This window comes from Balaenoptera musculus, chromosome 2 (genome assembly GCF_009873245.2).
Source record: "Balaenoptera musculus isolate JJ_BM4_2016_0621 chromosome 2, mBalMus1.pri.v3, whole genome shotgun sequence".
Taxonomy (NCBI): domain Eukaryota; kingdom Metazoa; phylum Chordata; class Mammalia; order Artiodactyla; family Balaenopteridae; genus Balaenoptera; species Balaenoptera musculus.
This window is the reverse complement of record NC_045786.1, coordinates 88,920,253-88,947,760: the sequence shown is the minus strand read 5'-3', so window position 1 is coordinate 88,947,760 and position 27,508 is coordinate 88,920,253. Positions and strand designations below refer to the sequence as shown.

Here is a 27,508-nt window from a genome sequence, read left to right as displayed (position 1 = left end):
TCTTTAAATGTTAGGTAGAAATCTCCAGTGAAGCCATCTGGTCCTGGGATTTTTTTTGTTGGGAGGTTTTTGGTTATTATTTTAATCCCTTTACTAGTTATAGTTCTATTTAGATTTTCTATTTCTTCATGATTCAGTCTTGGTAAATTGTATGTGTCTGGGAATTTTAAAAAAGTAATTAATTAATTTATTTTTTGGCTGTGTCGGGTCTCAGTTGCAGCACGTGGGATCTTCACTGAGGCATGCGAGATCTTTCGTTGAGGTGTGCGGGCTTCTCTCTAGTTGTGGCATGCAGGCTTCTCTCTAGTTGCGGCATGTGGGTTTTCTTTTCTCTAGTTGTGGCGTGCAGACTCCAGAGTGTGTGGGCTCTGTAGTTGTGGTGCGTGGGCTTAGTTGCCCCACAGCATGTGGGATCTTAGTTCCCCCACCAGGGATCGAACCCGTGTCCCCTGCATTGGAAGGCAGATTCTTTACCACCGGACCATCAGGGAAGTCCTGTGTCTGGGAATTTATTCATTTTTTCTGGATTGTCCAGTTCATTGGTGTATAATTGTCCATAGTATTATAATCCTTTTAATTTCTGTGACATCAGTTATAATGTCCCATTTTCATTTCTTATTTTAGTGATTTGCATTTCCTCTCTTTTTTTTCTTAATCTAGCTAAGGGCTTGTCAATTTTGTTCATCTTTTCAAAAAACCAACTCCTAATTTATTTTTTTCTGTTGTTTTTCTATTCTGTAATTCATTTATCTCTGCTCTAATCTTTATTATTTCCTTCCTTCTGCTGTCTTTTGGTTTTGTTTGTTCTTCTTTTTCTAGTTTCTTGAAGTGTAGTTAGATTGTTGATTTTTAGATCTTTCTTCTTTTCTAATGTTTACTGCTATAAATTTCCCTCTTACTATTGCTTTCACAGCATCCCATAGATTTTGGTAGGTTGTGTTTTCATTTTTATTTGTCTGCAGATAGCTTCTAATTTCCCTTGTGATTTCTTCTTTGAGCTCCAGATGTATTTTTAACTTTAAGGTTGTATGGAATATAAAATGATTTCAGGGTTTGGTAATTAGGGGAATACAAATATGGGAAATAGCAGATCCTGTTAAAACAGCAAAAACCTAGATTATATATTTCTTTGTTCTAGGTCTTCTTCTGTTTGCATGTGCTAAAAAAAAGGAGGGGAGTCCATTGAGCTAGTAAATAGTGAACAAAAAAGGTGCCATTTCAATAGACATTTAGTGACCATCCACTGAGCACAAACCACTATACCCAGCACTGGAGATTCAAAAATGCAGAATGCATCATCTCTGTCCTGAGTTTCAGTCTTGCATGAAGGATGAGATTAGGTTGTTGGTGACGCAGTAACTTAATGAAAAGAAACTTGGCAGAGAATATCAGCATTTAGGAGCAATGCCATCTTTACCCTCTGCCCATGCTACCTGGAGTTATTTAACACTACTGTCCTTTAAAAAAATCATTTTTTTTCACTAGGCACAACACCATTACTGGGAGATGGCTGACCAGGTTCCAAGCTGTGTGGGACCCTAAACAAGAAGACTGTATCATAGTCGGCAGCATGGCCCATCCACGGCGAGTGGAAATCTTCCATGAGAGAGGAAAGTGGGTGCACTCTTTTCTTGGTGGAGAATGCCTTGCCTCTGTGTGTTCCATCAACGCTATGCACCCAACTCGGTATATTTTGGCTGGAGGTAACTCCAGTGGGAGGATACATGTTTTTATGAATTAAGAAAGTTGCGGAGTTTTTGGTTTGACAACACCGATTTGTTCAAATTAATCAGTGTCTAAGGAGCCCAGTAATTCACGTGGCTTAGTCTGTTTACTTGGTAATATGTTCTATTTTTAGCAAATACAAAATTGCTTTGTTAATAAGAACTGTGAGCAGAAGGTACTTTTAGTAAGAGAGAAGCCTTGGAGGTTGTTTCTATAGGATGGCGAGGGAATTAAAGGGGAGACTGTGATGCCTTCAGCACTTTTAATCAGGCAGAATGTTGAGAAATTCTAACATAAATTATAAAGCTTTGAGTGATCAGTATTTTGGTTGTTTTTGTGGTTTTGATTCTATAGTGATATATAGATTTGTGGTTTTTTTAATAGTTTGCAGTAAATATTTATTTCTAGACTCATACACTGGAAGGGCTCCTGAAAGGTCATCTAACTCAGTAATTTTGAAACTTTTGAGTTTTTAAACTGAGCACCTTTTTTCCCCCTTGCCTCTAAATTAAATCTTACATGAAATCCCAAGAAATTGCTGAGAAGCTTTGGTTCACTTGGGCAGGGCCTGTGTCTGTGTGTGTTGACCCTTTCCCTCCCGCTCCTCTTCATGGCTCCTGAGACACAGCCAAGGAATCCCAGGGCTTGTAGGCACAGGGTTTGGATCTACCTGATTGCTGTAATCCAGTATGAGATTACCTTCAGACCAGTGTTTCCCAGACTGTGGTTTGTAGCTGTTCACGTGAAATCAGTTAAGTGGCCATGAACAGTGTTTACAAAAATGAAAAGGAGAGAAATAGTAAAGAATAGCAAACATAATTAGAGTAAGTATTCTTTTGTGAAACTTAGTTCCATATGCATACATATTTGTAGGTATACATGCATACGTATATTCTGACGTAAAATGTATTTCTTTATTACTGTGGTACTGTGGGTCATGGTTAAAGAAGTAAAAGCTCCTGACTTAGAAAGTCATAGACAGCCTTATCTGTCCCTGTCTTTAAACTCTCCAGAGGAGATTCAATAACCTGGGGAAGTGTTATGAAATACCATTTTTGGAATTTCTTCATAAAATTTTTTTTTTCAGAAGCTATGGCAATTTGAATGTGTCTGTTGTTGGATATTACTAAATCAGTGACTAATATTACTGTGTGACCTTACCTATCCAACTTTTTCCATTGTTCTTCATTGCCAAACTACTACTGAAAGCCTGTTGTAAATAGCTTCAGCAATATGTTTGATTTCTAAGAGGAAATATTATCTTTTCATAATTGTATATCACAGAAATAAAGTGACGTGTATCATTTCCTTGAACATTCTTTTCTTAAATAATTTCCTTCTCTGTAATTAAAGTCTAAATAAGTTTTGAGGCTTAGTTTATTAATAGGTTGTGGGTGTTTAGAAGGAATAGGATTTCTCTGTTTTCTTGGTGATATGAATACAGGAATTGATAAGCAAGGTGGAAATATTAATTTATGAAATGCAAAAAGTAAGGTTATGTGAGGTTGAGGTATATTTAAACTGTCCTGGAAATAGTAGATGAAACCTTTAGGCTCCCTTTCCCTTTTCCACGCCACTTAATTTTACGGGTTCTAGAGTGGCTAGTTCTGTGGGAGTTGTTCTTTTAAGATGTTGAAAACTACTCTCGATCAAATTAGTACTATCATTTAAGCTTTGAATACTTGGTGGTATACTTGGTGCTAATTGCCTGGCTTCTGCACTAAATGTTAGCAAATTCTTGATGTTTCTCACTTTTCTGGTTTCTTTTGCCACTGTAGCTTCATAAGCTGTGCTATTTATATCCCATTCTACTTAACAGAGTTCTGTCTTCTTGAGGCGGTGCAGGAAGGAGAGTAGGAGAGTGAGTGGGGGACTTGTTTCTTGGTGGTAAGCTCTATAAAGGAGCAGTTGTTTAAATCTAGAAAGCACGTAAAGGACAGTTGCCTCCCTTAGGACATCCTTAAACTGTATTCTGTTGTGAAGGGCACTTCTCCCAGAGACTCGCTTAAAGCTGTGTGGCTTCTGTAATTATGTGTGTATTATGATTGCTCTCTCCCTTCCGGATAAACCTTTTTTGTTAGCTGGCCTTTATAACATCTCATAAGCATGTAAGCTCTGAATTCTCCTGTAGTTATTTTCTTTGAGATGCCTGACCTTTTTTAATGTGACGTTAAGGAGGAAGGAGATGATCTCATTTGGGGTGGATGGAGACTTGGTCAGACTAAGAGAGACTGCAAATTATTAGGAACTGATAGAATCTGAATTGCTTAAGACCCATTTTAGTATTCTGTCCTTTGAGTTAACCTTTCCACAGAGAAGACTTTGCAAAGGTAGTTCTCCAGGAAAGCAGAGAGCTTTAGGGCTGTGGATACAAAGGTTTAAATACTTTCAGCCAGTGTACAGTACATGAGAAGAGGAGGAGGGCAGAAACATGTGCCTTCTGTATCAAACTTGAGAGGAAGAAGTATATGCACTCTGTCTTTAGATTCCAAAAACTTAGGCGTCTCGTTTGTTAGGCTGTCCCTTCTGATTTAGTACCTCTGTTTTTCCTTGTTAGTACAGAGTTGATGGCCAGTAATGAGTTTTAGTTTTAAGACAGCATAGACCCATAATTCTGGTTCATGTGGCTGTAAATGTTTGACTTTTCAAATGAAAAGGTGGAATTTTGTGAGGAAGATAATATTTAGCACAGTTACACAGAGCAAGGAGTAAAACATCGTAAGGTATGTTTTTCTAAAATGGAAGCTGTGCAAGAGGAAATGTTTTAAAAATATCTTTTGCGCGTTTTACTCCACTCCATCAGCATGTTGTAGGGGTGTGTAGAGGAAGCCTGTTCATGAGCTAAAACCAGAAGTGTGTTCAGGTGCAGAGGGGCTTGGTTGTGGTTGAGGCACCCTAAGCAGGGGCCTTGAAAGGATGTGTGCATAGCTGAGTCGTCATTAGTTATCCAAAGAAGGGCTATAGGGACTTCCCTGGTGGCACAGTGGTTAAGAATCCGCCTGCCAATGCTGGAGACCCGGGTTCGAGCCCTGGTCAGGGAAGCTCCCACATGCCGCGGAGCAACTAAGCCAGGGTGCCACCACTACTGAGCCTGCGTTCTAGAGCCCATGAGCCACAACTACTGAGCCCATGTGCCATGACTACTGAAGCCCGTGTGCCTAGAGCCCGTGCTCCACGACAAGAGAAGCCACTGTAATGAGAAGCCTGCGCACCACCAGGCTTAAAATAAATAAATAAATAAGTAAATTTATTTTTTAAAAGGCTGTAGCTCTAAGTCTGTAGGATCATGGGAAACCACTCGCAGCCAGTGGTTCTCACGCTTTTTTACTCTTCAGATCATTTTAAGCAGAGACTCCTGTCATTTAAAAAAAAACAACTTCCCCGGGGACAGGGCACTGGATATCATTTTATTTTTTTATTAATTAATTTATTTTTGGCTGCATTGGGTCTTCATTGCTGCACATGGGCTTTCTCTAGTTGCAGCGAGCAGGGGCTACTCTTTGTTGTGGTGCACGGGCTTCTCATTGCAGTGGCTTCTCTTGTTGTGGAGCACTGGCTCTAGGCACACGGGCTTCAGTAGTTGCGGCACGCGGGCTCTAGAGCGCAGGCTCAGTAGTTGTGGTGCACGGGCTTAGTTGCTCTGCGGCATGTGGGATCTTCCCAGACCAGGGCTTGAACCTGTGTCCCCTGCATTGGCAGGTGGATTCTTAACCACTGCGCCACCAGGGAGGTCCCTGGATATCATTTTAAAGGTAATAGGAACCTCTTAAAATTTGGAAGTAAGTGACATAACCTGATCGGTGCTTTAGGAAGATGATCTAGTGGCAGAATGGAGGGTTGGAGGGCAGGTAGAACTGAAAATAGGAAGATTAGATAATAAGCTAGTACAGTGGACCCTAGTCTCACCTTTTATCCTCATGGAATTTAGAAGACCATTACCAGTCCATAGCCACAGAGTGATGGTTACAGAATCAGATGAGATAGTGTTAAAGGAATGTATGTTGTTAAGTTGTAAATATGAGGTTTGTAATTGTAGTGGTGATATCATTCTGTTCCCTTCGTAGGAAGTGTTTGCTGTTCTCTCTCTTACTCCAGGCTTACGAACACTGGTGCAGAAGCTGGACCATCTAGATTCTCCTTTGGGCTCTGAGACTGTGTGTAACCTTGGGAAAATCATTTCTTGGTTTTCCTCATCAGAAAAACGTGGTCCAATTCATCTCCAAAATTATTCCACACTTACAGCTTCTAAGTTCTTAATAGTATTTATTTTTTGGGGAAGAACAAGGATAATAGATGGCTATAAACAAAATGATTATTTTAAATAATTCCAGTCACAGACAGCAGTCAGCTGTGTAAATCCCACTGGTAACCTTTTATTATCCTTTTATCTATGTGTTGTTAATTTTAAGGAGGAGAAAGTGAGATAGACTGTAAGTTAAAAAAAAAAAGAGTCCACTCTTCTATGATATTTAAATATTTATTTACGTTTAAAAATAATTTTCATGGCACCAATGATTTTATGCTAACTACATACTGCATATGTAGAAAAAAGTACATTGCTTTGAAGGAAAATGTAACTTAGAATTTTTGGCACACAAAAGGTTAACAACTATATATTTTTTTAATGAAACTAAGAAATTCACATTTGCAGGTAGTTTACCTTCTACTGCTTAAAGATGCAGTACACTATTCTTTAGTAAGAGTTTTATTTCCTCTGATAGGTGAAGCTGTGGAAACCACTGCTTTTTCTACAATGAGATCAAAACTAATTTTGAGAGAAAATAGGAGACATAGTGGAACACAGTAAAATCAGGTTAAAAACTTGAACAATTTTTAATGATGGGGAGATACCAGAAAAGACTAGTCACCAGCAAAGGAAGTTTGTTATTCAAGCACTATTTGAAAAGCAAATTGAAGGAAACTTTTCTATCTGTATTTTGTGGGATAAGCCCTGGAAAAAAATAACCCAAAAGTCTCTGTTCAGAGAGCAAAATCCAGCTGTAGGAAGTGGTATGGACTATTGTACTGTTAGAACTCTAGACACAAGTACGTACCAGGATATGGAATACTGCATCTGTCTTTAATGTGAATATGAAAGGTCAGAGTCGAGGCTATCACTCACTGCGTAGAAACACCATATTCTACAGACTGAGGTAGGAACACTACACTAAAAGGTAATCTGCTATGTTGCATAAGACAGTAGATATCCAGGTTAAAACCAGCCCCCTATTTCCTGACAGCCTTTTCTTCTCTGAGTCTACTTTTTACTCCAATCCTGTGCTAATAAAGCCTTTCCTGTGTAGATGACAAGTGGCAGTGGCTAGTTGGTTCTAAGCGATCCCTGATCTTTACTAGGATCTCCCTCTGTTTTTGTCTTGTCACTTTGAAATTAGATGATTGTAATTCTGCCCAAATTGTTGCTGGTATGGAAATGATCAGACAGGCCCTCCTCCATGCTTAGATTCTGGCTGCGTTTTAGCATTCCAGCGCTTGATCTTGCTCATCTTGGCATCAGACATCTCTTTGCTGGTTGGTTGTTCGAGCACCCTTTAAACAAGCAACCCCAGTGCCTCTACTGGGAAATGATCCCGGATCTTTAACACATGTCAGGAATTGGAGCAGAGCTGACCCTCTTTCTGCTTACACACTGGTAAGGAGCAGTTTTATTGTCTAGATCGGGGTTGGCAAATTATAGCCTGTGGGCTAAATTCAGCTCACTGTCTGTTTTTATAAATAAAAATGTTATTGGAACACAGCTTTGCTCCTTTGTTTATGTATTACCTATGGCTGTTTTGTGCTAAGATGGCAGAGTTGCGTAGTTGCCAAAGAGTATGGCCCACAAAACCTAAATAAAAAAATATTTACTATCTATCTGGCACTTTATAGAAGAAGTTTGCCGACCCCTGGTCTAGATAAAAGGGCAATTAAAATTTCGAAACACAGCACCACCCCCAACCTTAAAAAAGGAAAAACTCCGTTTATTCCATGGCTATTAGATTCTATATGTGGACATGGTTCTGCCGTCTCAGAGGACAGACTAGGGGAAAGCAGATCTACACGTGACTCATTTTCTTCTGCATTTGGGGCTGCCCAGCATCATAGGGTGTCAGTAGCTGCTCCACTGTTAATGTGGGTCCCAGGAATATGTCCACTGACTGTCCTTACATAAGTCCTCAGGCCCCAGATGACTTAGAAATCTCTCCCTGAGATGAAAACAAGATCTTGTGTGTGAGTGGTTGTAAGAGTTGCAGAGCTCGGGCCTCGGACCCCACACTCACCCTCCACATGCTGCGCTTCTGCATGCTTCCACGGCTCCCCTCGGCAAGGATGGCAAGTGCTTTCCTACAACTTTCATTTTCCCAGTGCAGAGGATGACGCTAGGGGGCAGTATTTCTACATCTAAGTCTTGGTCTCTGCCACATTCACCTTCTTTTGTAGGCATCTCTTAGAACTCCTATTTAAAGAGATTCTTTTCCTGGTCCCTTCCCAGGCTGTTTGTTGATCTTGGAATTCTATTTTCTGAAGCTTTTCATTCTCAGGATCAGTTTCTTCCTTGTATCGTTTAAGTGCGTCAGGCTCTATTTTTCTTAATCCATAAAGTAAAAACAAAATATGAATTGATAAGAAAATAACATTTTGTTGTTAAAATATAAATTGAAATAGTCTTTTTTGGGGGGGGAGGGTGTTGTACAAAATAAGTACTGCTCTGTGATCTCAACAGTCTCTCAGGTACCTTAGCTCTGTTAACTACACTTAGTCCTGCATTTCTGACAGTTCTATCCCTGGCACCACTGAATTCACCTAATGCTTCTGGAGCACTATAAAAGTCTTGAGGTTCTTCAGAAAAAAACGCCACAGAAGTCTAAGTTCATTATACAAAACTCATGGTGATGCCCACTAGGATCTAGTCTAAGGGGACAGACTTACCCCACCCCTGCTGCTGCTGCTGCTGTAGTGGTGGTCCTTACAGATGCCCACTCTGCTCAGATTTGAAAGAAATAAAAGGAAAAGAAAATCCAACTCAGACCGTCATAAGAAGCAACTTTCCATTTAATCATTCTACACGGATGTTTACTTTTTTTTAAAAGCTCTGTCTGGGAAGAAAACCTAGACAGTCCCCATTGTCCAGACCCCTGGCCTGCCCTGCTGAGGCTGCAGTGATGAGTCTACTGGAACTGAGTAGGAAAGCTCCTGCAGGATACAGAAGACAACAGCTCTCTAGTCTCCAACTAGTGTCCCATCTACTAGGTGACACTACTGCGAGAATCAGTAATAATAAAATAAATTATTTTTGATATTTTCAAAATAATACACATCATCTATGAAAAATCAAAATTCAAAACCAAAAATTTTATCCTGCAAATTGGGAGGATGAGAAACAGAGTTGCCGAGCCTTTCTTGAAAGAACCTCTGAAGGAAATGAGTTTTCCCAGTTAGTTTAGACAAGGCATGAGCCTATCCCTTTCTTCTTCTGGGAAACGACCCTCCTAGGCTGTGGACTTTGAGTCATGAGAGGAGGACTTGGTACATGTGCCGATGGTTCCGCGATGGGTCCCATTGCTGGGAATGGGTAGCCGGGCTCCTTGGTCCACCTGGCTAGTTATTGGGAGGATTCCTGCCTTCTCAGGTGTCAGTGAGCAGGCTCACCACTGAGCGGATTTTGCAGGCAAACCATCGCCTGAGGGGACAAAAGTATTGATAGTGGAATTGTTCAAACTCGGGGGTCTGGCGGATATCGCGGAAAAAGGCAATGTCAAGGTCAGACTCAGTAAGGATGATCAGGAGGAGGAGCAAAACAAAGAGGAGTCCCATGGTCACAAGGAGCAAACGGAGGACACTTAAAACAAACTTATTCACCTGTTCCTCCTCTGGCCTGCCGTGCCCCTGACACAGGGCCCTCAGCTCTCCCCCAAGGGCCTCCATCTCTGCAGCAGTTGGGGTGCTGGCCTCAGACTCCTTCTCCTCCTCAATGCTGCAGGTGGCCCCATTGATCTGCCGGGAAAGCAGCATCAGCTCCAGGCTGTGCTCGGCCACAGGGGTGGGCAGCACGCTGTCTGCAGGGCTGTAGGCCTCGTCCGCGATCACGGCGACTCGCTCATTGCTGTCTGCCCGGCTGCTTCTCACGTGAGGCAGGAAAGTGTCCCCGTGGGAGGAAGAACGCACCGGGGTGGAGTGGGCACTGTCCCGTAGGGACTCGAGGCCTGGAAAGGCAAAAGGAAAATGAGCAGGCCTTCTGTGTGCCGGCACCTACTTCGCTGTCAGGCGGAGGCAGCACCCATCCTGCTTTATCTGGTCACTAAAATCTTAGGAAGCCGCTTTGCACGCCCCACGTGACCAGCAGCAATGGCCACTGCACTCTGTTTTGATGTATCAAGAATAGGACAAGAGAAGCAGCAGGAACTAGAGTGGCATTGGTTGAAAGTTTCTTTCTTTTTGCTTATAGTTTTGGCCATATTGGTTAAAGATTCTGCCTTTCCTGCCTTTGGTGTCCTGGGCCTGGCTTTAGCCCAATTTGAAAGAGAATCGCAGACTATCCCTGACCCAACCAGAGCCGGGGTCATGGTTCAGGGAGCCGAGGGCCTTGAGAGGCAGGAATGTGGAGGAGACTGTGTTTTGCCCAGCTGGGCCTCATCAAATACAGATTCTGGAGCCGAGTGTCCTCCTAACAACCCGGCACACAGCTCCTTGAGCTCATGAGCTCATCTTTTGGATTTCTGCAGTTGCTGTCAGTCTCCTCAGCCTCCCAGTTCTCGCTGTCCTGACTCTGTGGGAGGTAAAAACCTGATCTGCTCTTCCTAAGTGCTCTCCCTCTCTTTTCACCTTAGACTGAGCCGGGTCCAGAACAGGCTGACAGCTCCCTTTGCTTTAGCTGCTCCAGAGTACAGAGTGGTCTCTGAGACGATCTTGTTGGATCAGTGGGAAATTCTCTTACATTAGTTAGGAGAAAGGGTCTTCTGCCCCTAAAACTACTCATTATCTCTTTACTTTCTTAGATGGAACATCTCTTTCTTTCCAGGGCTCAAAGCTCTAGTAGGGAAGAACAGGAGCTGGTTACTCCCCTCAACCAAACAGCAGCCACCCAGGCCAGAGGATGTCAGAGCTCAGTCACCAAGTGTGGCCCATGTCATAGTGCTCCCAAGGAAATGGCTTCTTGTTTCAAGTTCAGTGTCTGTATTTTCTACTCCTGGCCATATTGGTGGTTCCAGAGTGGCTCTCCCTGCTTTTGTGGTCCACATCAAGAGAAGCTCGTCCCCTTCTGTTGCTCTGAAATCGACCCTGACTGCCCCAGATAGCTGGATACCCAGCTAGTAAAGGTAAGACCTAACCAGGGCCGATTACGGAGTTTTCTGGTTCTGGGCTGGCTTCAAAAGCCCCAAGGTCTCTTTTAAAAGGTGCCAGTAACATTTCAGAAGTAGTGTATCTCATCTTCCTTGGCTTCCTTGGTAGGTAGCCAGTTGCAGCCAGGCCGCCTGCCTGCCCAGCTTGCTGTAGCCCGTCTCGGCATACACACAGTAAAAGATTCTCCGTAGGAACGAACCCTGGGTTACGAACGAGTGGCTGGCATGGGCAGGGGAGATGGCAGCCCCCTGCTATCCACCTCTGCTCCCCACCACCTCACCATTAGTATATTAGCCACAGCTCTCAGCTCCTGCTTTCAGAAGCTGCACTGTCCTGGCTGTATTTCCTTTGTCCCTATGCTATAAAATACTTAAATTTGTATAATGTTTTAAACTTTTTAAAGCACTTCCATTTTATCTTTAAACAACTTCATGAAGTGGTGAGGGCAAGAGGTTACAGTCATGTCGTTGGTTGTTACTGGCAAAGACAAGGGTAGAATCCAAGCCTCTTTCTATTCCATGGTGCTAATGATCATGCAGTTGGATTCCGGGGAGTGGAACAACAGGCCAGGATGAATTAAGTCAACAGCCTGCACCTGCCTTAGACTTAGGTCCCAATTGCCCAAGAAACTGTTGTGAAATAAGGTGAAATTAAGAGCCTGTCCCTTGTTCCGGAGCCTTTGATGTTCCTCTGCTCTCTGTTTTCCCCAGTGTTCCTCCCTTCTTCCCCCAGTTGCATGTGTGTAGCATGAGAAACACGTACCTGGGAGTGTGAAATGGGTTTCTGATAAAAGAAACCTTTCCAGGCTCTGATCTTACATGTTGCTGGTTCAACTCCTTTCCCAAGTAGTCCTCTGGCTCCCTGTTCTCTGGAACCTCAGCCCCGTTGCACAGGGCACCTCACACCCTTTCAAGGGCTGTCCCCTCACAAGGACAGCTCTGACTGCCAGGTCTTCCAGTGTATGACCAGCATAGCTGCCGGAAGCCACTTAGTGCAATCATAGCCTGGCCTACAATTCAGCCCTAAGCTTACTGGGGAAGGTGAGAGGCAAAGGCTGTGACATCAGAAAGAGCAAGTCAGAGGGACACCAGAAGCCACATTATAGTGAGTTGTTGGTGCTCTCAGTAAACAAGATAATGGCTACATATGTATTTCTAAGTAGAGAGCCTGACAAACAAAATTACTCAGTAAATGTTAGTCTTCTGTTCCCCCAACAGACCTCACCTGTAAAGTTAAGGTTATTCCTATGCTAGGTTAGTCCTGTACAGAATTTCAGGTTTCACTAGAAACCACCACTCGCCTCAAACCTGTTATTCTGGGATGGATGGGGTGGGTGCCGCGGGTGGGATCTGGGTGAGTGGCACAGCAAAACAGAGGGTGTCTTTTTACCTTGGAGGTGCTCCAGCTGATCGCCTTGCCCAGAGGTGGCTCCCAGTGGGCGGGGGGGCACAGTGGTCAGGAGCCTACCCTGGAGCCGGGGCCCCATCCTCAGGATGCGCACACTCAGGGGCCGAAGGCAGTGATTAGTCAACCGGAGCTGAACTCGGACTCTGGTGTGAATCTTAATCAGACTCTTCCCCATGGTGGCCCAGGAAGGCAGGTACTTCTTCAGTGGAAACCAGCTGATCTCTTCATGGGAACCAGCCAGGCAGGGAAGGTACAGAGGGAAAGGATGGGAAACCAACTGATCTCATGCCGTGACAGCCCTTTCGCAGTGCCTCCCATGCTGGAGAGAAAAGGTTGGCTCTGAGAGTCTCAGAGCAGACTGAGCTGCAGGGAAAGAGTAGCTCTGAGAGGCCAGCGTTATCAGGGGACTGGATTCAGTCAGAAGGACTTAAGAGCTATAAAAGGTAATGCTTTCCCAGCCAGTAGCTGTTTCCCTGAGGCCCGTATAAGGGCCCCAGACCTCTCAGAGGGTGAGGAACAGAGAGGGCAGGGAATAATCCCAGAGAGTAGGGGAAATCGGGACTGTCCCAGAAAATCCAGGATGTGAAGCTACAAAGAAAATGGCTTTGGGTTGGGTGGCTCTGAAGTGTGAGGCGGTGGCTCTGGGGCTGGAAATGGCCTGCGTCCCCTCCTCCACTGGGATCTGCGCTATTTGTCTGGCTGCCCCATGGGGCACAATGGATGAAAGGAACTGACATACCTGAGCGTCCTCTCTGGGTCAGGCCTGTGCTAATAACATGTGTTATCTTGGCATCCCCGAGAGCAGAGGGCAGGGCCAACCAATGCAGTCTTCTTTTTAAGAGTCTCAGTTCATTGAGATTACATGGTTTCATTCAAACTGTAACGTTACGTTAATGTTTTCGCAGTTTTCCCCACTGTTTTTGGAGATAGCAAACAAAGCTTTCCCCTGGAAAAGGCAAATGGTTTCTGTGATATTAACTTATGTGCCGTATGGACTATAGGAAAGACAATCCCTGATGGAGCGTGAACCAATTTCAAATGTCCATAACTTCCTGGGAGTTTTGATGGTTTGTGTCCTTCCTCTGAGGTCCCCATCGCGTCCCTCTCGCCCTTCGCTGCCTGGTTGGGGTGGACAGTGAGGGCCAGCCGTGTTAGGTGCTTTAAAGGCAAAACCCCCTCTTGAGAGATGATGCAGCTGAACTCTCACCTCCTGAAATAATCCATTCTATATTTCCCCAGGCTTGATGATCCCTGCACTGATAGAGCCACTCAACTGCTAAAATCTTGTATTTTTTTTCACATCCAAACCAGATGTCCACCTGCCTCTCCTCACCCTGAATTACATTCTGCCTGTGAGTTTCATTCCTGCCAGGGCAGTTCTGAGCTTCTACCCGCGCCCTTCTGAGCCTAATGGGCCTCGAGGGCCATGACCAGGGATGAAGACTGTGCTTGTCTATAGGCACCACTGGGCATGGGGTGTAAGGAGCACTTTGGCTTGGGGAGTAGCACGTGGAGGCCTGCTGTGTTATAATCTGCCAGGTGTGGAGTTCTGAGCCTAAGCTTTTGAGGCCGTGCCCTGGCCCTGGGGTGGGGGTGGGGTCTCTGCTCTAATAGCTTTCTCAGCGGCCTCTCCCCACTGCACCCTCCCCTGGCGTTTTGTAAGCATGGGTGACAGTTTTGGATGTTGAGGAGCCTACTGCTGCTACAATGGGAGAAGACAGGTTCTGGGAGGAGGCTGAAGGCAGCCAGAGCTGGTTGGGAACTGAGGCAGCCTCACAGCTCGTCTTGGGGTAGCTTGAGCATGGTTCTCCCCACCTCTGAGTTGTTTTGCTAACCCTGCTTGGCAGCTACTCCAAATGAGTTATATCCCCACATGGATGGCCTCAGTCTTCCCTCTTCTGGGAATGCTGGTTTTACTGGACATTCTTCCATATGCTGGGGAGGAGCAATGCCTGAGGCTGCTCTCCTATGCGATACCTGCATTAGGGCCAGCTTCCCCCAGGAGGTGGCCGTTTCTCTGAGACGACAGCTGTCCCGACTTTCTGCAAGAGCCTTGGGATGAACCTGGTGGCTTCAGCCTCAGGACGTATGGGAACAAGGGCCACAGAGAGGGGAGAAAGTTATGTTTCCTCAAAAGAGGAGAAGACAGTCCACTTTCCTGAGATGCACACCCCAAAATAAGAGAGCTGGGCTCAATTCTCCCGCTCAGCCTAAGATAGGAGGGAAAACCAGGGGGCTGTGTCTGATGGCCAGACCTCAATAATTCCATACCTTGCATAGCGATTATACTTGGGAGTTTCCAAGGCACCCTCCCCTACCACCCCCCTTTCTACAGTGGGGGCAACAGGCTCATAGAGGTTAAGCAACCTGCCCAGAAAAGGTGTGGCAGAGCTCCTATTTTGACCTTATCCTTGACTTCCTGACCAGCGCTCTTTGCATTGTGCTTGCTGCCTGCCCAGTAAATGCTTTCATCTCTTTAAAGTACTTGCACGTACATCAGCTTCCTCGAAACCCATGGAGTTTTACAAATGGAGCAACTAAGGTACTCACATAAATAAGGCCTTTGATGGTGGTTGCCCAGCCAGGGTTCTCAACCCCTAGACTGTTTGTAGTTTTACACCATACTCAGGTGATGCAGAGTCAGTGACACATTGTAAAATCCTAAACACAAACCAGAGATCCTCCCAGAGGAGCAGCAGAGCAATGTCCTTCCTAACCTAAGCAATTCTTCATTTTCATTAACAAGCAGCATTCCCACAGAAAGGGCAGAGGACCTTCCCTCCCCAGCTTCCAGGACAGGGACACGTTTGAAGCAGTCCTGCTGCTGTGTACTGCTGCTTGAGATCTTCTGAGGTCCTACAAAACGTTGTCTTCAGGGGACTTCCCTGTTGGCGCAGTGGTTGAGAATCCGCCTGCCAATGCAGGGGACATGGGTTCGATCCCTGGTCAGGGAACTAAGATCCCACATGCCGCGGAGCAGCTAAGCCCATGCACCACAACTACTGAGCCCACGCGCCTAGAGCCTGTGCTCCATAAGAGAAGCCACCGCAATGAGAAGCCCACGCACCGCAACGAAGAGTAGCCCCCGCTCGCCACAACTAGAGAAAGCCTGCGCGCAGCAACAAAGACCCAACGCTGCCAAAAATAAATAAATAAAAAATTTAAAAAACCCCAACAAAACAAACAAAATATTGTCTTTAGGAAGGAAAGCACTCAACGTTATACCTGTATCAAGCCTGTGGGGCAAGCTGGGTCAGTGACAACAGCTGGAGGGCAATCTTCCCAGAGTCTCCTAACAGTATAAACTGCCCAGAGACTGGAGAGGTAACCCCAGCTACTGGGTCATCTCGTTCAGTGAAAATACACGGACTTTGTCTCTCTTCCCACCTCCACCTCCTCCAGAGCGAGGGAACGGTAGATAGAGAAGGGGCATGTTGGATTTCCTGAGACAATGTTAAAGAATTCAGATAGCAAGAGGACAGATTTCTACAACTGAAGTAGAAGGTGGTGGTAGCTACTGGAATGCTTCAGAGCCAAGAGTTTTCATTTCTTGGTTAACTGCCTCAGCCACCCTGATCCTTTAAGCTGTGGAAACTGGTTATCAGATCTGGAACACAAGGGAAAGCCTCTGATGGAAATCAGTTTCAGAACTGCATGGAACCTGGTAGCTTCCACATACAAAGTTCTCTCCCAAAGGTTTAGTCTAATACTCTCAGACCTACAAACCCCTCCTGGACCACAGCTCATCAGGGCTGGATGGGGTTACCCTTCACCTGACACCCAGCTGTTGTTCCCATTGACTGGATGAACCATTCTCCCTACCGTTGGAGAAACTTGCCGCTGTCTCTAGTGCAAATTCACTTCTTTTCAAGGTCCCTGCGAGGAACTGGTCCAGGTGACAACTTGGAGGAACCCCAGGTCATCTCCAGAGCTCATGCTCACCTTCCATGATGGAGATGTGAACAGCTCTTCTCCGGGTCCTGGGGACGCTGCTCAGCCTTGGGCCATGGGTTATGGAGGGACAGCTGCGGCTGGGGACCATCCCTGCTCTGAGGTTAAAGAAAAAAAGAACTCTGTTGACTTAGTGCACTGACAGATGTGGTCAGGACTCAGAGTTGAGGACTGGTTACTAGAATTGCCTGAGAATTGCCTGGCTGTGTTAAGTTTTGTTTTGTTTTTAAAAATCTTTAATACCTGCTTTCTGCCTTTAGTCCCTGGATCCCAGTCAGAGACACTACTTCAAACTTGTCAACCTCCTGATATCCCAGACCCACCCGAACCTTTCTTTGGTGTGGCAATGGTGCCACTGGTCCCTGGGCAGGATTGTCAGAGAGTAGAGCCCCAGGATATGCGGTGCTCCTAAAAATGTGCCTAAGACTGATACGCAACCTCCCCTGACTTCCCACAGAGGCTGCTGGTGGCGGGGGGCTCCGTGTGAAGGCAGGTGGTAATGCTCCCATTCCCAGAGGTCAGGCTGGTTGGCAAACCCCAGACCTCTTGGCCAATCATATTGTCCCTCAGTCTTATCAGGTTTTAGGAGATGGCCTCCTGGACGTGCATGATTTAGTTATACATAAAGCATGGATCCTGAAACTATTTCAGACCTAGTGTGACTGGCTTCCTGAATGGACTGTTGACAGAGCCAATAAAATCTTGCTGCTTGGGCATGTCCTCCAAGGTCTATGACCAATTTCAGGACTTGGGATGATGGTAGAGAATTACCCAGGAAGGTGGCTCCTCGGTCTGATGTACTGTCTGCATTAGCCGACCTTCCCTCATTCTCCATCAGGGCTCAGGGAACCAGGGTCATCCTGTTCCCATGCCTTTGGCTGAGATGGGTCTCTTCACCCTGCTGCCCTGTTTGGAAGCCATCATGGCCAGAATCTTCACAGTACTCAAACTGCTGGCTCTTTTAAGATTCTGAGATCTGAGCTGGACCTGGTTTGGGGGTAAGCCCCTGGTGCCTACCTGTGTATTTCCGGTGGCTCCCGTTTGATCTTGGCACTGGACTCCATTACTTCCTTTGCAACTCGGCCACTATAAGTAGTATAAGTAAAACAAGCAGCAAGAAATGAGACAGTGTTCCAGGACTGAGCTCCTCTGTAAGATCTCAGATACTTGGGCTGAATTGGGAAGTGGCCTCTTTGGCCGACCCCTTCCCAATGTTTAGGCCACTGAGTAGGGCTTGCTTGCTGGGGTAAAGAGCTCTAAGGCGTCCTGACAGCTCTCTATCTCTGCGGTCTTTGGGATCTTCCATCCGCATTTAGGAATGATTCCTCATTGTCCAGCGTGTTCCAAAAATATTGCAAAAAAAAAATGAAATCTTTAGATAGAAATGAAAGGAATCACTCTTACAGTTCTTATTTTGCTGCTTTTGTAAGGGCAGGAGAAGACACACATTTTAACCCCTACAGGCAAACAGCTGCAGGGAAGGAAAGAAACAGTCAAAGGGTTAGGAGACAGGAGAATCGGATGGAAACCTCACACTTCTCTGGAGGTTCCCAGTGTCTTTGTTCTCAGGATAAGGACCACTGGGCCACCCTTCTCCAGAGAAGGGTCTGAAAAAAGGTCCATAATGGTTACTTACTGTCACTATTTACCTGTATCGGAACCGGCTCCCTTTAAAGAATAAATTGCTGCTGGACACTGTGCGGACTTGGCTTGACTTCTCCAGCCTGCAGCAAGGCAAAGTCCAGTGTGAGAGATGGCCTGCAATGCCTTACAGCCTAAGGCTGTGTCCCCAGCTCCTTCCAAAGGCTACCTGAAGAAACCCTTCAGGAAAAGGCCCTTCACAGCCCTGCTTGTCTCCGACTCTCCTTTAGCACCTGAGGGCCGTGTTCACGGTCTCAGTGCTATGGACAGGCATGCTGCAACCCGCTTCCACGTTAGGAGAGTGAGGGCTCCCCAAGAGTGCCTCATGGGTTCACCACGGGGACTGAGAGAATAAATGTTAGGGAAAGAGAATGCCACCTGCTGAATCTCAGCCAGGCCACTGGTTAGCAGTGTGACCCTGGGCAAATTTCTTTTCCTCTCTTAGCCTCAGTCTTCTTATCTATAAAATGATGGAGCTGGGACTGCTTGACCTCAGGAGTCCCTTCCAGTCCTAGTATTTGAGAATTCGTGCCCATGTCTGGGTAACTGTGGGTGGAGAAGAGAGTAGTGCCCTTCCTGTTCCATCTCCTTCTTGGAGAGAACCTAAAGTGTATTGTCACATTAGAGACTCTGAGAAGTCGTGAAATGAAGAAACTAGCTGAACTTTAATAAAAGTTTCCACCATCTGTTTGAACTTGGAACCATTTGCCCTCCCCCAGAAAGCCCATTAACACCACTTTCAAGGCTGTGAACAGCTGAGGTGGAGACTCTGGAAGTCACCCTTGAGTGACTGCTCTGATCCCTGTACTCCTGTCACTTAGAAAGGCAAGCTTGGGCAGAGCTGCCCAGATTGAATCTCCTAAGACCTGACCCCATCCACAACACGCCCTGGGTGCCTGTAGTGCTAACCCAGCCGGGAACCGAACTGGTCTGAAGCCTTTGTCCTGAGTGGGCAGTGAATATTTAGGGAGTTGTCCCTATAATCCATGAACAGCAGGTGCTGGGGACACCATCCCCACCTGTCTCAGGGCTCCATGAGGCTCTGAGCCTACTTACTCTCCTGTCTGAGCACATTCTTTTTTTTTTTTTTTCTGGTTTAAAATATTTAATACGTGCTAGACACGTAAAGTTATTTTTATCTGAGCACGTTCTTGAGTCTGACCGGCTCCCTTCAAAGCACTAGGCCAAAAGCAGGGCAGGGATCTGCCCATGACAGATACTCCGAGTGAGGCCGAAGTGGCTCCTGCTAGCGACTTGGCATAAATGGGGATCTGACCCAGGCTACAGGCTTTTAACACCTAATTAGTAGTCATGGAGAACAGTGAAAAGCGGCCTTGGTTTCCAGTGTGGATGTTGGCAACTTGTTAAGGAAAGACTCAGAAACTGAGTTTGGTCACAGGTTCAGAAGCACAATTCTGTTCCCATGGCTCAGACGGAAAAACAAAGGAGGGCCTCCAGAAATGGTGCTGAAATGTTTTCTTGGCTTTCCTTGGACAGCCAGGGACTGAATAGGAGGGAAATGTGACCACATGAAAGTCTTCCGAGCGTCTTCTCCATGAGAAGAAAGAAGCCCACTCAGGTGAGAATTCAGGCTGCCCATTCAATTCACCCCTGATTCTGGTATCAAATGCATAGACTTTATTATACAACTCAGAAAGCCTGCCCAAGAAACAGCCTCTGGGGGCCAGCATCCCACAGCGGTCAGCAGGTAGCAGAGTCTGTTGAGTGGGGAGGAAGATGGTGCCCTCCCAGCCCAGAGCAATTCTGCTCTGGATCCTTCAGGTTACTGGAGGGAGAACTATGGCCTGTCAGGGGAGGAATATACCACACATTCTGTCTTATGTTGTTCTGATTAAGATGCAGCTTATTAAAGCATAAGTCATGGCATTCTATTTTAAAAACAAGACCAAGGGTTTTAGCGAAATACACTTCATCTGGCATCACCCCAGTTTCTCGATGGGCTATTTCTTTGCTCCCTAATGCTTTTATAAAAACTTTTTTAATCAAAGAAAACTGGACACAAAAGCCTCAATATACTTTACAAAATCATTTGGTAAGCTAAGCTCTCTCCTTTGCTCCAAAGCTGCTATCTCAGTAACAGTCAAGTCCTTGCTTCCTCCAGCTACCCCACCCCCTGCTCCTGAGCACTTGGCCTGTCACTGACAACACCTCTGTCAGTGACACACCAGGAAGGGCTGGTATCAACCCCAGCTCAGCACCAGGCCACCCACTGGGGAGCGGGCCCCAGAGTCTCTCCAAGGCTTAGGGAGCTGCTCTGGGCTGCGCCTGTTCCTTCATGGAGCTATTGTATTCTGGGCTCTGAATGGCTCCAAGGGGCCAGCTTTATTCAAGTCAGGCACCTATGGGCTTTCTCTGGCCCAAGGCTTCCCCTGAAAAGACCCAGAACTGCTTTGCCACTGGGGGCTGTCCAACGACATTGCAAGGTAGACGCCTTGGGCAACTCTGCTGACACACATTCCCAGACATCAGCTCTGACCCTCCAGGTGGTACAGACAGCCACCCGGAAAGGGGTCTGAGTTTTATAAGGAAGCCCAGCCTTATCTCATGTCTCCTTCGTCAGAGTTTCTCAAACTTTCCTGCCCATTGTTCCTCTAAAAGTAGCTTCTATGGCTTTGGCCCTGATAAAGGCAGTTCCCATCCCAAGTGTCCACTCACTTGTAGAAGGCTTGGTTCTCTATCCCACATTTCCAGAGGTGCTTGCAGGCTTCTGGAGTTGGAGCAAAATATGTGAGAATAATTTTCTTTTCCTACAAAAAATCCCACATAGAAACAGCTGAGTGTGGATGGCGAAGCAAAGGGTGAAGAGGGCCAGGACACTGAGCCCTGAGCTGTCTGAAGGCTCCCCAGTGCTCTCAGGGAGAGGCTTCAGACGGGGAAGGGGCTGCCTGGCGGGAAGAGAAGCCTGCAGCACCCACAGGACAGAGCTGAGTTCAGTGCAGAAGGGCACACCTGGCAGGTCCAATCAGAGTAAGTCTCTGCTGGCACCACTTGAACCAAGTGAGCCCTCCCCAGAGAAAGTGGCACTCTCATCTGGAATTTTCTTTTCTTTTTTTTTTTTTTTTGGTATTTATTATCTTCCTGGAATTTTCATATGGAAGCAAAAGAATCTTACTCTGTACTTCCTGGAGGTATGGAACCTCTGAGGGTCACCAGCATCCCTGAGGAAGTCCCTGTGCTCCAGGACCTACAGCCACCTCTCGTCATCTCATGTCTCCTCACCTCCAGCCTTGACCTTGGTCCCGGCTTGGCATGCAGGGGGCTTAGCTCTGCCTGGATGGACCACTTTGGTTCAGCCCTGGCCATCAGGAGCCACCCCAGTGCCCCAGCCCTCCCTGAAGAGAAGGAAGCCAGCACTCACCTCTTTCTGACTTACGTACAAATAAAAAGTCTTCCCTTCAAATTTCAGCTTGGTCACCTCATTCCTAGAAGCACAAAGAGAGCGCCCGTCATCTCACTGTGGGCTGCTTGCTCACAGCTAAGTCTTGTAGATGCACAGCCCACCCCGACTGGAAGGGGCTCCAGGCACAGACACAGTTTTAGCCAAAATTAGAACTGAAACAAGACAGCAGCGCAGGGGCCTTAGAGAACAGTTGTTGAAACAGTTCAATCCACAGTTTTCTGGTCAATCACACTATCATAATAGGGTGATAGGCGGATTTCGGGCTCATCAACAGTGGCTGTAAAAGGGAAACGTTTGCATGGGAAGTGAGTCTAGGTAGAGTGGTCCTGGGCCATTTCAGGATTTGGTTCATAACAGGTGCATTATCTGGATGGGACTGTCAAATGTAAGATGCCACAGGTAGCTGATGAGGCCAAAGTTCAAGATACAGCAAATAATGAAAAACAATGCGACCAGGTTCTGAGGGAGTTGAGTCTTTCAGGTGACTGTGCCACTGGATGGAAAATGCAGTTTAATGCAGACAAATGTCAAACGATCTCAGGGATGGGGGCAGGGCAACATACCAAAGAGAGAGAACAGATTACATGGAACAGTCATGCAGCGTACTGACCAGGAAAGGGGCTTAGGGGTTTTTGTAGAAAAATCCTTGAAGCCACCAGCCCAGTGAATGGCTGCAGTAAAAGAGGCAAACAGGATACTGGGGTACATCCACCCGCAGGACAGACACAAATCAGAAGAAGTGACATGGTTACTGTACATGGCACGGCTTAGACCTCACCTCCACATACTGCTCTCAGCCTTGGTTACATTTACAAAATGGAAAAATGACTGGGGTCTTAGGTGGATGTCCCTGAGAGCCAGAGAACTAGGCCTCAGCATTGGTCACTTCTCACTTCCCTTGCATTGGCCTGACACAGCTACCCTCTGGAGCCTGAAGGCCCTCCTACCTCACTGGGGGCAGAGTCTTTATTTTTCTACCCAACTGGGACCCCCCCAAGGAGGTCTGACCATGCATATCTGCCTCCACTTGGCTTCTTCCTCTTTGCAATTTCTAGGGAGATTTCCTCAATATCCTAGAAAGTAGCAGAAAGGTAGTGAGAACAATGTACCCAGTTTACTACTGGACAAAACTCAGGGGACAGAGGAAGGTCACCTGTTCCCTGGAAATCATGGCTGGGTCAGGATGAGAGCTCACAACTTCTGCACCAGTTCTGAGCTCGTACAAGCCACATGGGATTCCCTCCCTGTTAGATTCCCTCCCAATCAATCAATCTCTCATACACATACAGAATACAATAAATATCAATTGATTGATATATAAACAAGCACACAGATCATCCTAGGCCTTCAATAAGCAAGATAGGAAAGTAGGAAATTTTCTATTGGAAGTGTTGATTAAATTTACATCTATTACTTTAAAGTTGAGGCATATGAAGAGACGTCCTGAAGAAATGGGCTGTGAGAGAAGCTATAGAAGGAAAAGGGTCTGGGACAACCCAGTGAGCAGCAGGGCTTCTGGAGGGTAAGGATACTTTAGGGACTACAGGCCCGGGTGTGTCCTACCTGTTTCTAGCTAAAATGCCCCCTACCAGCCACCTCATAAGACAGCTACCCTGGTTGGAGTGTGGCCAGGATCCGGGCCTTCTAAGGAACATCAGACGACCCAGAGGTCTCCAAATAGCAAGTGCTCCTCACTGGGAGAGCGGTGGCCTGACCCTGTTCATTGTCTTTTTCTGAAAAGTATCTTGTTGGACAGAAGACCCCAAACCCTCACCATCTTCACCGAAGGAGTGCAGTGAGTGGGCCAACTTGAGAAGGGGTAGCAAATGGGCGTGTTGGGGAGCACACCAGTTAGCCCAGTGTGGCAGGCCGCCCTGGGAAGGGGTTTTCTGGGGAATGGGGCCTGGCCGGGCATGTCTGGGGAGCAATTTCACACGCACTCTGGTTGATCATCATGTCACCAAGCTTCATAAGAGCCACAAGGGTTGGAAAGGGGGTGTCTGTCCACAAGCTAACAGGGGAGCTGAAGAGGATGTCGCAGGAGAGCTGGCCTGCAGCATCCCCCACAGAAAGCTCACCAGGGAGCAGCTCTGTTCTCAGGTTCCCCGCTAGCTCTTCTTGAGAAGGTGGAGGAAACAAGACAGGAGCAGGCTTCCCTGGCTGAGCTCTGCTGGGCCAAGGAAAGACACCTGTCCAAGCCCCTGAGAGGAGCTGGCCAGCTTAGACTTGGCAGTCTAAGGCCCAGGAAGGTTCAGAGATCACAGGGGCTTAGTAAAGTATGCAACATGAGGCTGCAAGATGTTTGCATGGGCCAGAAAAAGGGTCTCTAGGAGAGCCAAACGTCCATCAACAAACCAGAGTCTGCTACATCGGCTCACAGAGCCACGCAGCAGAACAGACCCCAACAGATGGGCGGAGAGGAAGCAGTTCCGAGCAGCTGTGGCTGCAGCAGTGGCTCTTGCCTGCTAGAATTGGGAGTGGGAGAGGCAGGGGAGGGAAGAAAGAGCGGGGATGTGACTCTTGGAGGCTGAGGACACCTAAGCCCTGAAGAGGGACAGGAGACAGAGCAGCATCTGTGCTCCTGCAGGCAGTGCCCGCCGTGGGCTTTGGTCCGAGGAGGGTGTTTTGCCAGAGCAACAGGTAACTTATATCTGCCCCAGGGGTCATTGCAAGCCCTCCTTCGTTAGGAGAGTGGGTAAGGAGTAAACATCCCTGCAGATGCTATGGTCCTCAGCGGGGGACAGTCCCAAGGACTCAGTTCTCATGGGAACTTTGCTTCCCTAACATTGGCTCCAGCTCTAGACGTCTCATCCTACCCAGAAACCAACTTTCCATACCCTTTCTCTCTCTGGAGAGGCTGTTGGCTCTCAGGAACACCCCTGTGGAAGCATAGGATCCCTAGAAGAGACCACTACCTTCATCAGTTACCATTACGGATGCAAGGCTTTGGAGAGGGCTCAGAACCAGAACTCGCCCAATCACAGACATAGGACATGGGAACCACAGCCCTCCCCAGTTGGTGAGGTATAAAAAGCCTGTTTTGGAAATGAAGATACTCACCATTTAATGAAGTGGACCCTCTTGTTTCCTTGCAGAACAACAAACCCAAAAGGAGTGAAGGCCAGAAATGCAGCATTTCCTGACACGTCCTGTAACACATAAAGATTTCTCATCAGGGCGATGCAGGCATAGAGGTAAAAGGGTGAGAAACACAGTTGTTCACTGGGGATACAGGGTTAATACTTGGCCGTTGGTCACAGAGGGAAGAGCCTGGCATTTGGAAGTAATAGCCAAGTTACTTACCTTTTCTGAGCCTCGGTGGCCTTAACTGTAAGTTGTAGATTATAATACCAATCTTAGAAAGCTGTTGTGAATATCCAAAGAGAACAGCAAACCCACACATTGCTGGTGGGATTGTAAAATGGTGCAGTCACTTTGGAAAGTAGTTTGGAAGTTCTTCAAATTGTTAAATGTAGAGTTATCATATGACCCAGCAATTCCACTCCTAGGTATGTACCCAAGAGAATTGAAAACTATGTTCACACAGAAACTTGTGCATGAATGTTCATAGCATGATTATTCATACTGGCAGCAAAGTGGAAACAATCCAAATGTCCATCAGCTGATAAATGAATAAACAAAATGTGGTATATCCACACAATGGAATATTATTCAGCAGTAAAAAGGAATGAAGTACTGATACCTGTAACAACACAAATGAACCTTGAAAACATTATGCTAAGTGAAAGAAGCCAGTTACAAAATATCACATTGTTGTATGCTTGCATTTATATGAAATATCCAGAACAGGCAAATCCACAGAGACAAAAAGTTGCCAGGGGCTGTGGGGAAGAGGAGATAGGGAGTGACAGCTAATAGGTACAGGGTTTCTTTTTGAAGGTGATGAAAATGTTCTAAAATTAGATAGTGGTTATTGTTTCACAAGTTTCACAATTCTGTTAATGGACTAAAAACCATCGAATTGCACACTTTGAAAAGGATGGATTTTTTTGATGTGTGAGTTGTATTTCGAGAAAGCTGTTCTGTGTGAGTGAGAGAGAGAATAGCAGTTATCATTATCATGATGGCCTGACACACTGGGCTCCCTCAGGAAAGTTTAGCTGAAGAAAATATAAGAAGCAACTGGCCAAGTGGAACAGCTATCGCCAGCCCTGTGGTGCCTGAACCAACAAAGAGGCCTCCTGGTCACCTGTCACTATCAGTTGGTAAACACAAGGCTTGAGGTTCTACTGGGCAAAGAGGGGAGAAGGTGCAGAAGCTGTAGGTCCTGGTTCCATCACGTGGGAAATGAGCTCCAGGAGGCCCAGGTCTTTTCTAGGCTGGGATGGGGCACAGAAAGCTGGGTGACGATTACATTCTCTCAGAGGCGCTTCCTTCCTGATAGTGGCCACAGGTGAGAATCTGCTCTGTCAGGGTGTGTGTTTAGGTGGCCAGAAAATTATGCCAGGCTGCTGATTGAATGGGCATGCAGGCCAGTTGTCTGGGCCACAGCTCAGATAGTGCCATGGGGTTGGGGCCAGGTCCCTGGTGTGATGGGTGCAAGTGTGGGCCGTGGCTGTCAGGCTCTCCTAGTCTCTCCCGCCTTCAAGCTTTGCCTCCCTGGCACAGATCTTCAGCCTAATCAGTCCTAAGAACAGTGGGGCCTCTGCAGGGCCTCATGAGCCTTGCCTCAAGGAAAAGTGCAGTTTTGCCTTAAAGCTATCTCTTAGAGTCAGGGTTGCAGGTGTGAGCATCTGGGCCCAGGGAATAAACTAAATATATATTTTGCAAACATTTGAATGAATGCATAGTTGTTATTGTCCTTTCCTCAGGGTCTGTCGTGACCCCAACACTTGGCTGCAAGCACAGTGTCATTCAACCCACGGGCACAGCAAAATGCTGTTTAAAAATAACCTGAATGGAGATACTTTGAAGCCACGGGGCTGGGCTTCCCCCTGCCTGTCATCAGGGCTTGGCGGTGGGTGCTAACAGCTGAGCGCCAGCACTGCACACAAACACTGTCCCTGCCAGGGGGCACCGGCACTAACTGGGCAGGCTGGCCTCGGGGGGGGGGGGGCGGTGGGCGAGGGAGGGTTCTGCACGCCGGGTTGGAGGGTGGGCACCGGGAGGCCTTCAGCTCAGCGTGCAGGCAGGACCTGAGGAAGGCCTACAACTGTGGGTTTAGACAGAGACTCGAGGGTGGAGGCCTTACCTTATTTGTACTCAGAGAACAGGCCTGCAGGAGACGTTTATCAGGAGAATGTGTGAGGCAGTGAGGGGGGCCAGAGGGGACCAGTGTGGCTGCCGGGGGGAGAAGCCCACACGTGAGCACAACGAGGGGAGGGCACAGTGGGGCAGAGGGGGGATGGTGTCTTCTGCTGCTCGCTGAAGGACAGGTCCAGGAGGAAGAACAGGTGGAAGGATGGAAAGGAAGGGCAGGGCCTGCAGAGGCTTGTGGTTGGATTGTGGATGGTAGAGGAGGGACGGGAAGCAGCGAAGTGGGCAGGGAAGGCCTCCTTCCAGCTCTCGCACTCCAGGCCCCTGTGGGCAACGGTAGAAGAGCACCTGTGCCAGAACCACGGGCGCCGGGTCAGTTGGCCCAGGTCCTGGCTCTGCACTCACCGCCCGTGTGACCTCAGCCAGGTCCCTTCGTTGCCCTGTGTTTCAGGCTCCTCGCTGTCAAGTCAGGGTTGATGATATCATCTGCCTCTTAGGCTGTGCTCAGTAAGCACCCAATACATGCTAATGGTTGTGTTGTTAATAATATTGTAGCTGCTACTGATTAGCTGAGTTTATTGAACTCAATACAGAATCTCTTTTTAAAAAGCCTAACATTTTACTATTTTTCCTGATGTTGATGGATTTAAATTTTGCTACTTAGGAAAAGAGGGTGTGGGAAGTTGAGGTAGAAAGGGAGAAGTTACTCATTGTTAGGGACCATGGAGAAGGGGGATGTGAGTGATACATTTGGGATCCGGGGGAAAAGAGAAGTGGGCAGGAGGGGAAGGATGTCTGTGGGAGTCA

General features: G+C 46.9%; 2 protein-coding genes across 7 annotated transcripts in view; one reads left to right on the top strand and one right to left on the bottom strand.

The window, feature by feature from the left end:
* Window positions 1-3,031, top strand: part of WDR76 (WD repeat domain 76) — a 61,821-nt gene extending 58,790 nt beyond the window's left edge. For all 5 annotated transcript variants that reach the window (XM_036841675.1, XM_036841676.1, XM_036841677.1 and 2 more), the window contains one exon: window positions 1,486-3,031. In XM_036841675.1, coding sequence (XP_036697570.1) covers window positions 1,486-1,741 — 256 coding nt within the window. In that variant the 3' untranslated portion in view covers window positions 1,742-3,031. The remainder of the gene's footprint in view (window positions 1-1,485) is intronic.
* A 3,106-nt stretch (window positions 3,032-6,137) lies between these two features.
* FRMD5 (FERM domain containing 5) overlaps window positions 6,138-27,508 on the bottom strand; it is a 358,782-nt gene continuing 337,411 nt past the window's right edge. Inside the window, exons 8-15 of one of the 2 annotated variants that reach the window (XM_036844863.1) lie at window positions 24,545-24,633; window positions 21,443-21,506; window positions 20,740-20,831; window positions 18,072-18,146; window positions 17,440-17,508; window positions 16,414-16,520; window positions 9,583-9,926; window positions 6,138-8,311 (exon numbers count right to left, since the gene is read on the bottom strand). In XM_036844863.1, coding sequence (XP_036700758.1) covers window positions 8,297-8,311; window positions 9,583-9,926; window positions 16,414-16,520; window positions 17,440-17,508; window positions 18,072-18,146; window positions 20,740-20,831; window positions 21,443-21,506; window positions 24,545-24,633 — 855 coding nt within the window. In that variant the 3' untranslated portion in view covers window positions 6,138-8,296. Of the gene's footprint in view, window positions 8,312-8,757; window positions 9,927-16,413; window positions 16,521-17,439; window positions 17,509-18,071; window positions 18,147-20,739; window positions 20,832-21,442; window positions 21,507-24,544; window positions 24,634-27,508 lie in introns of those variants that run through there. The other variant, XM_036844862.1, reaches the window with a different exon arrangement.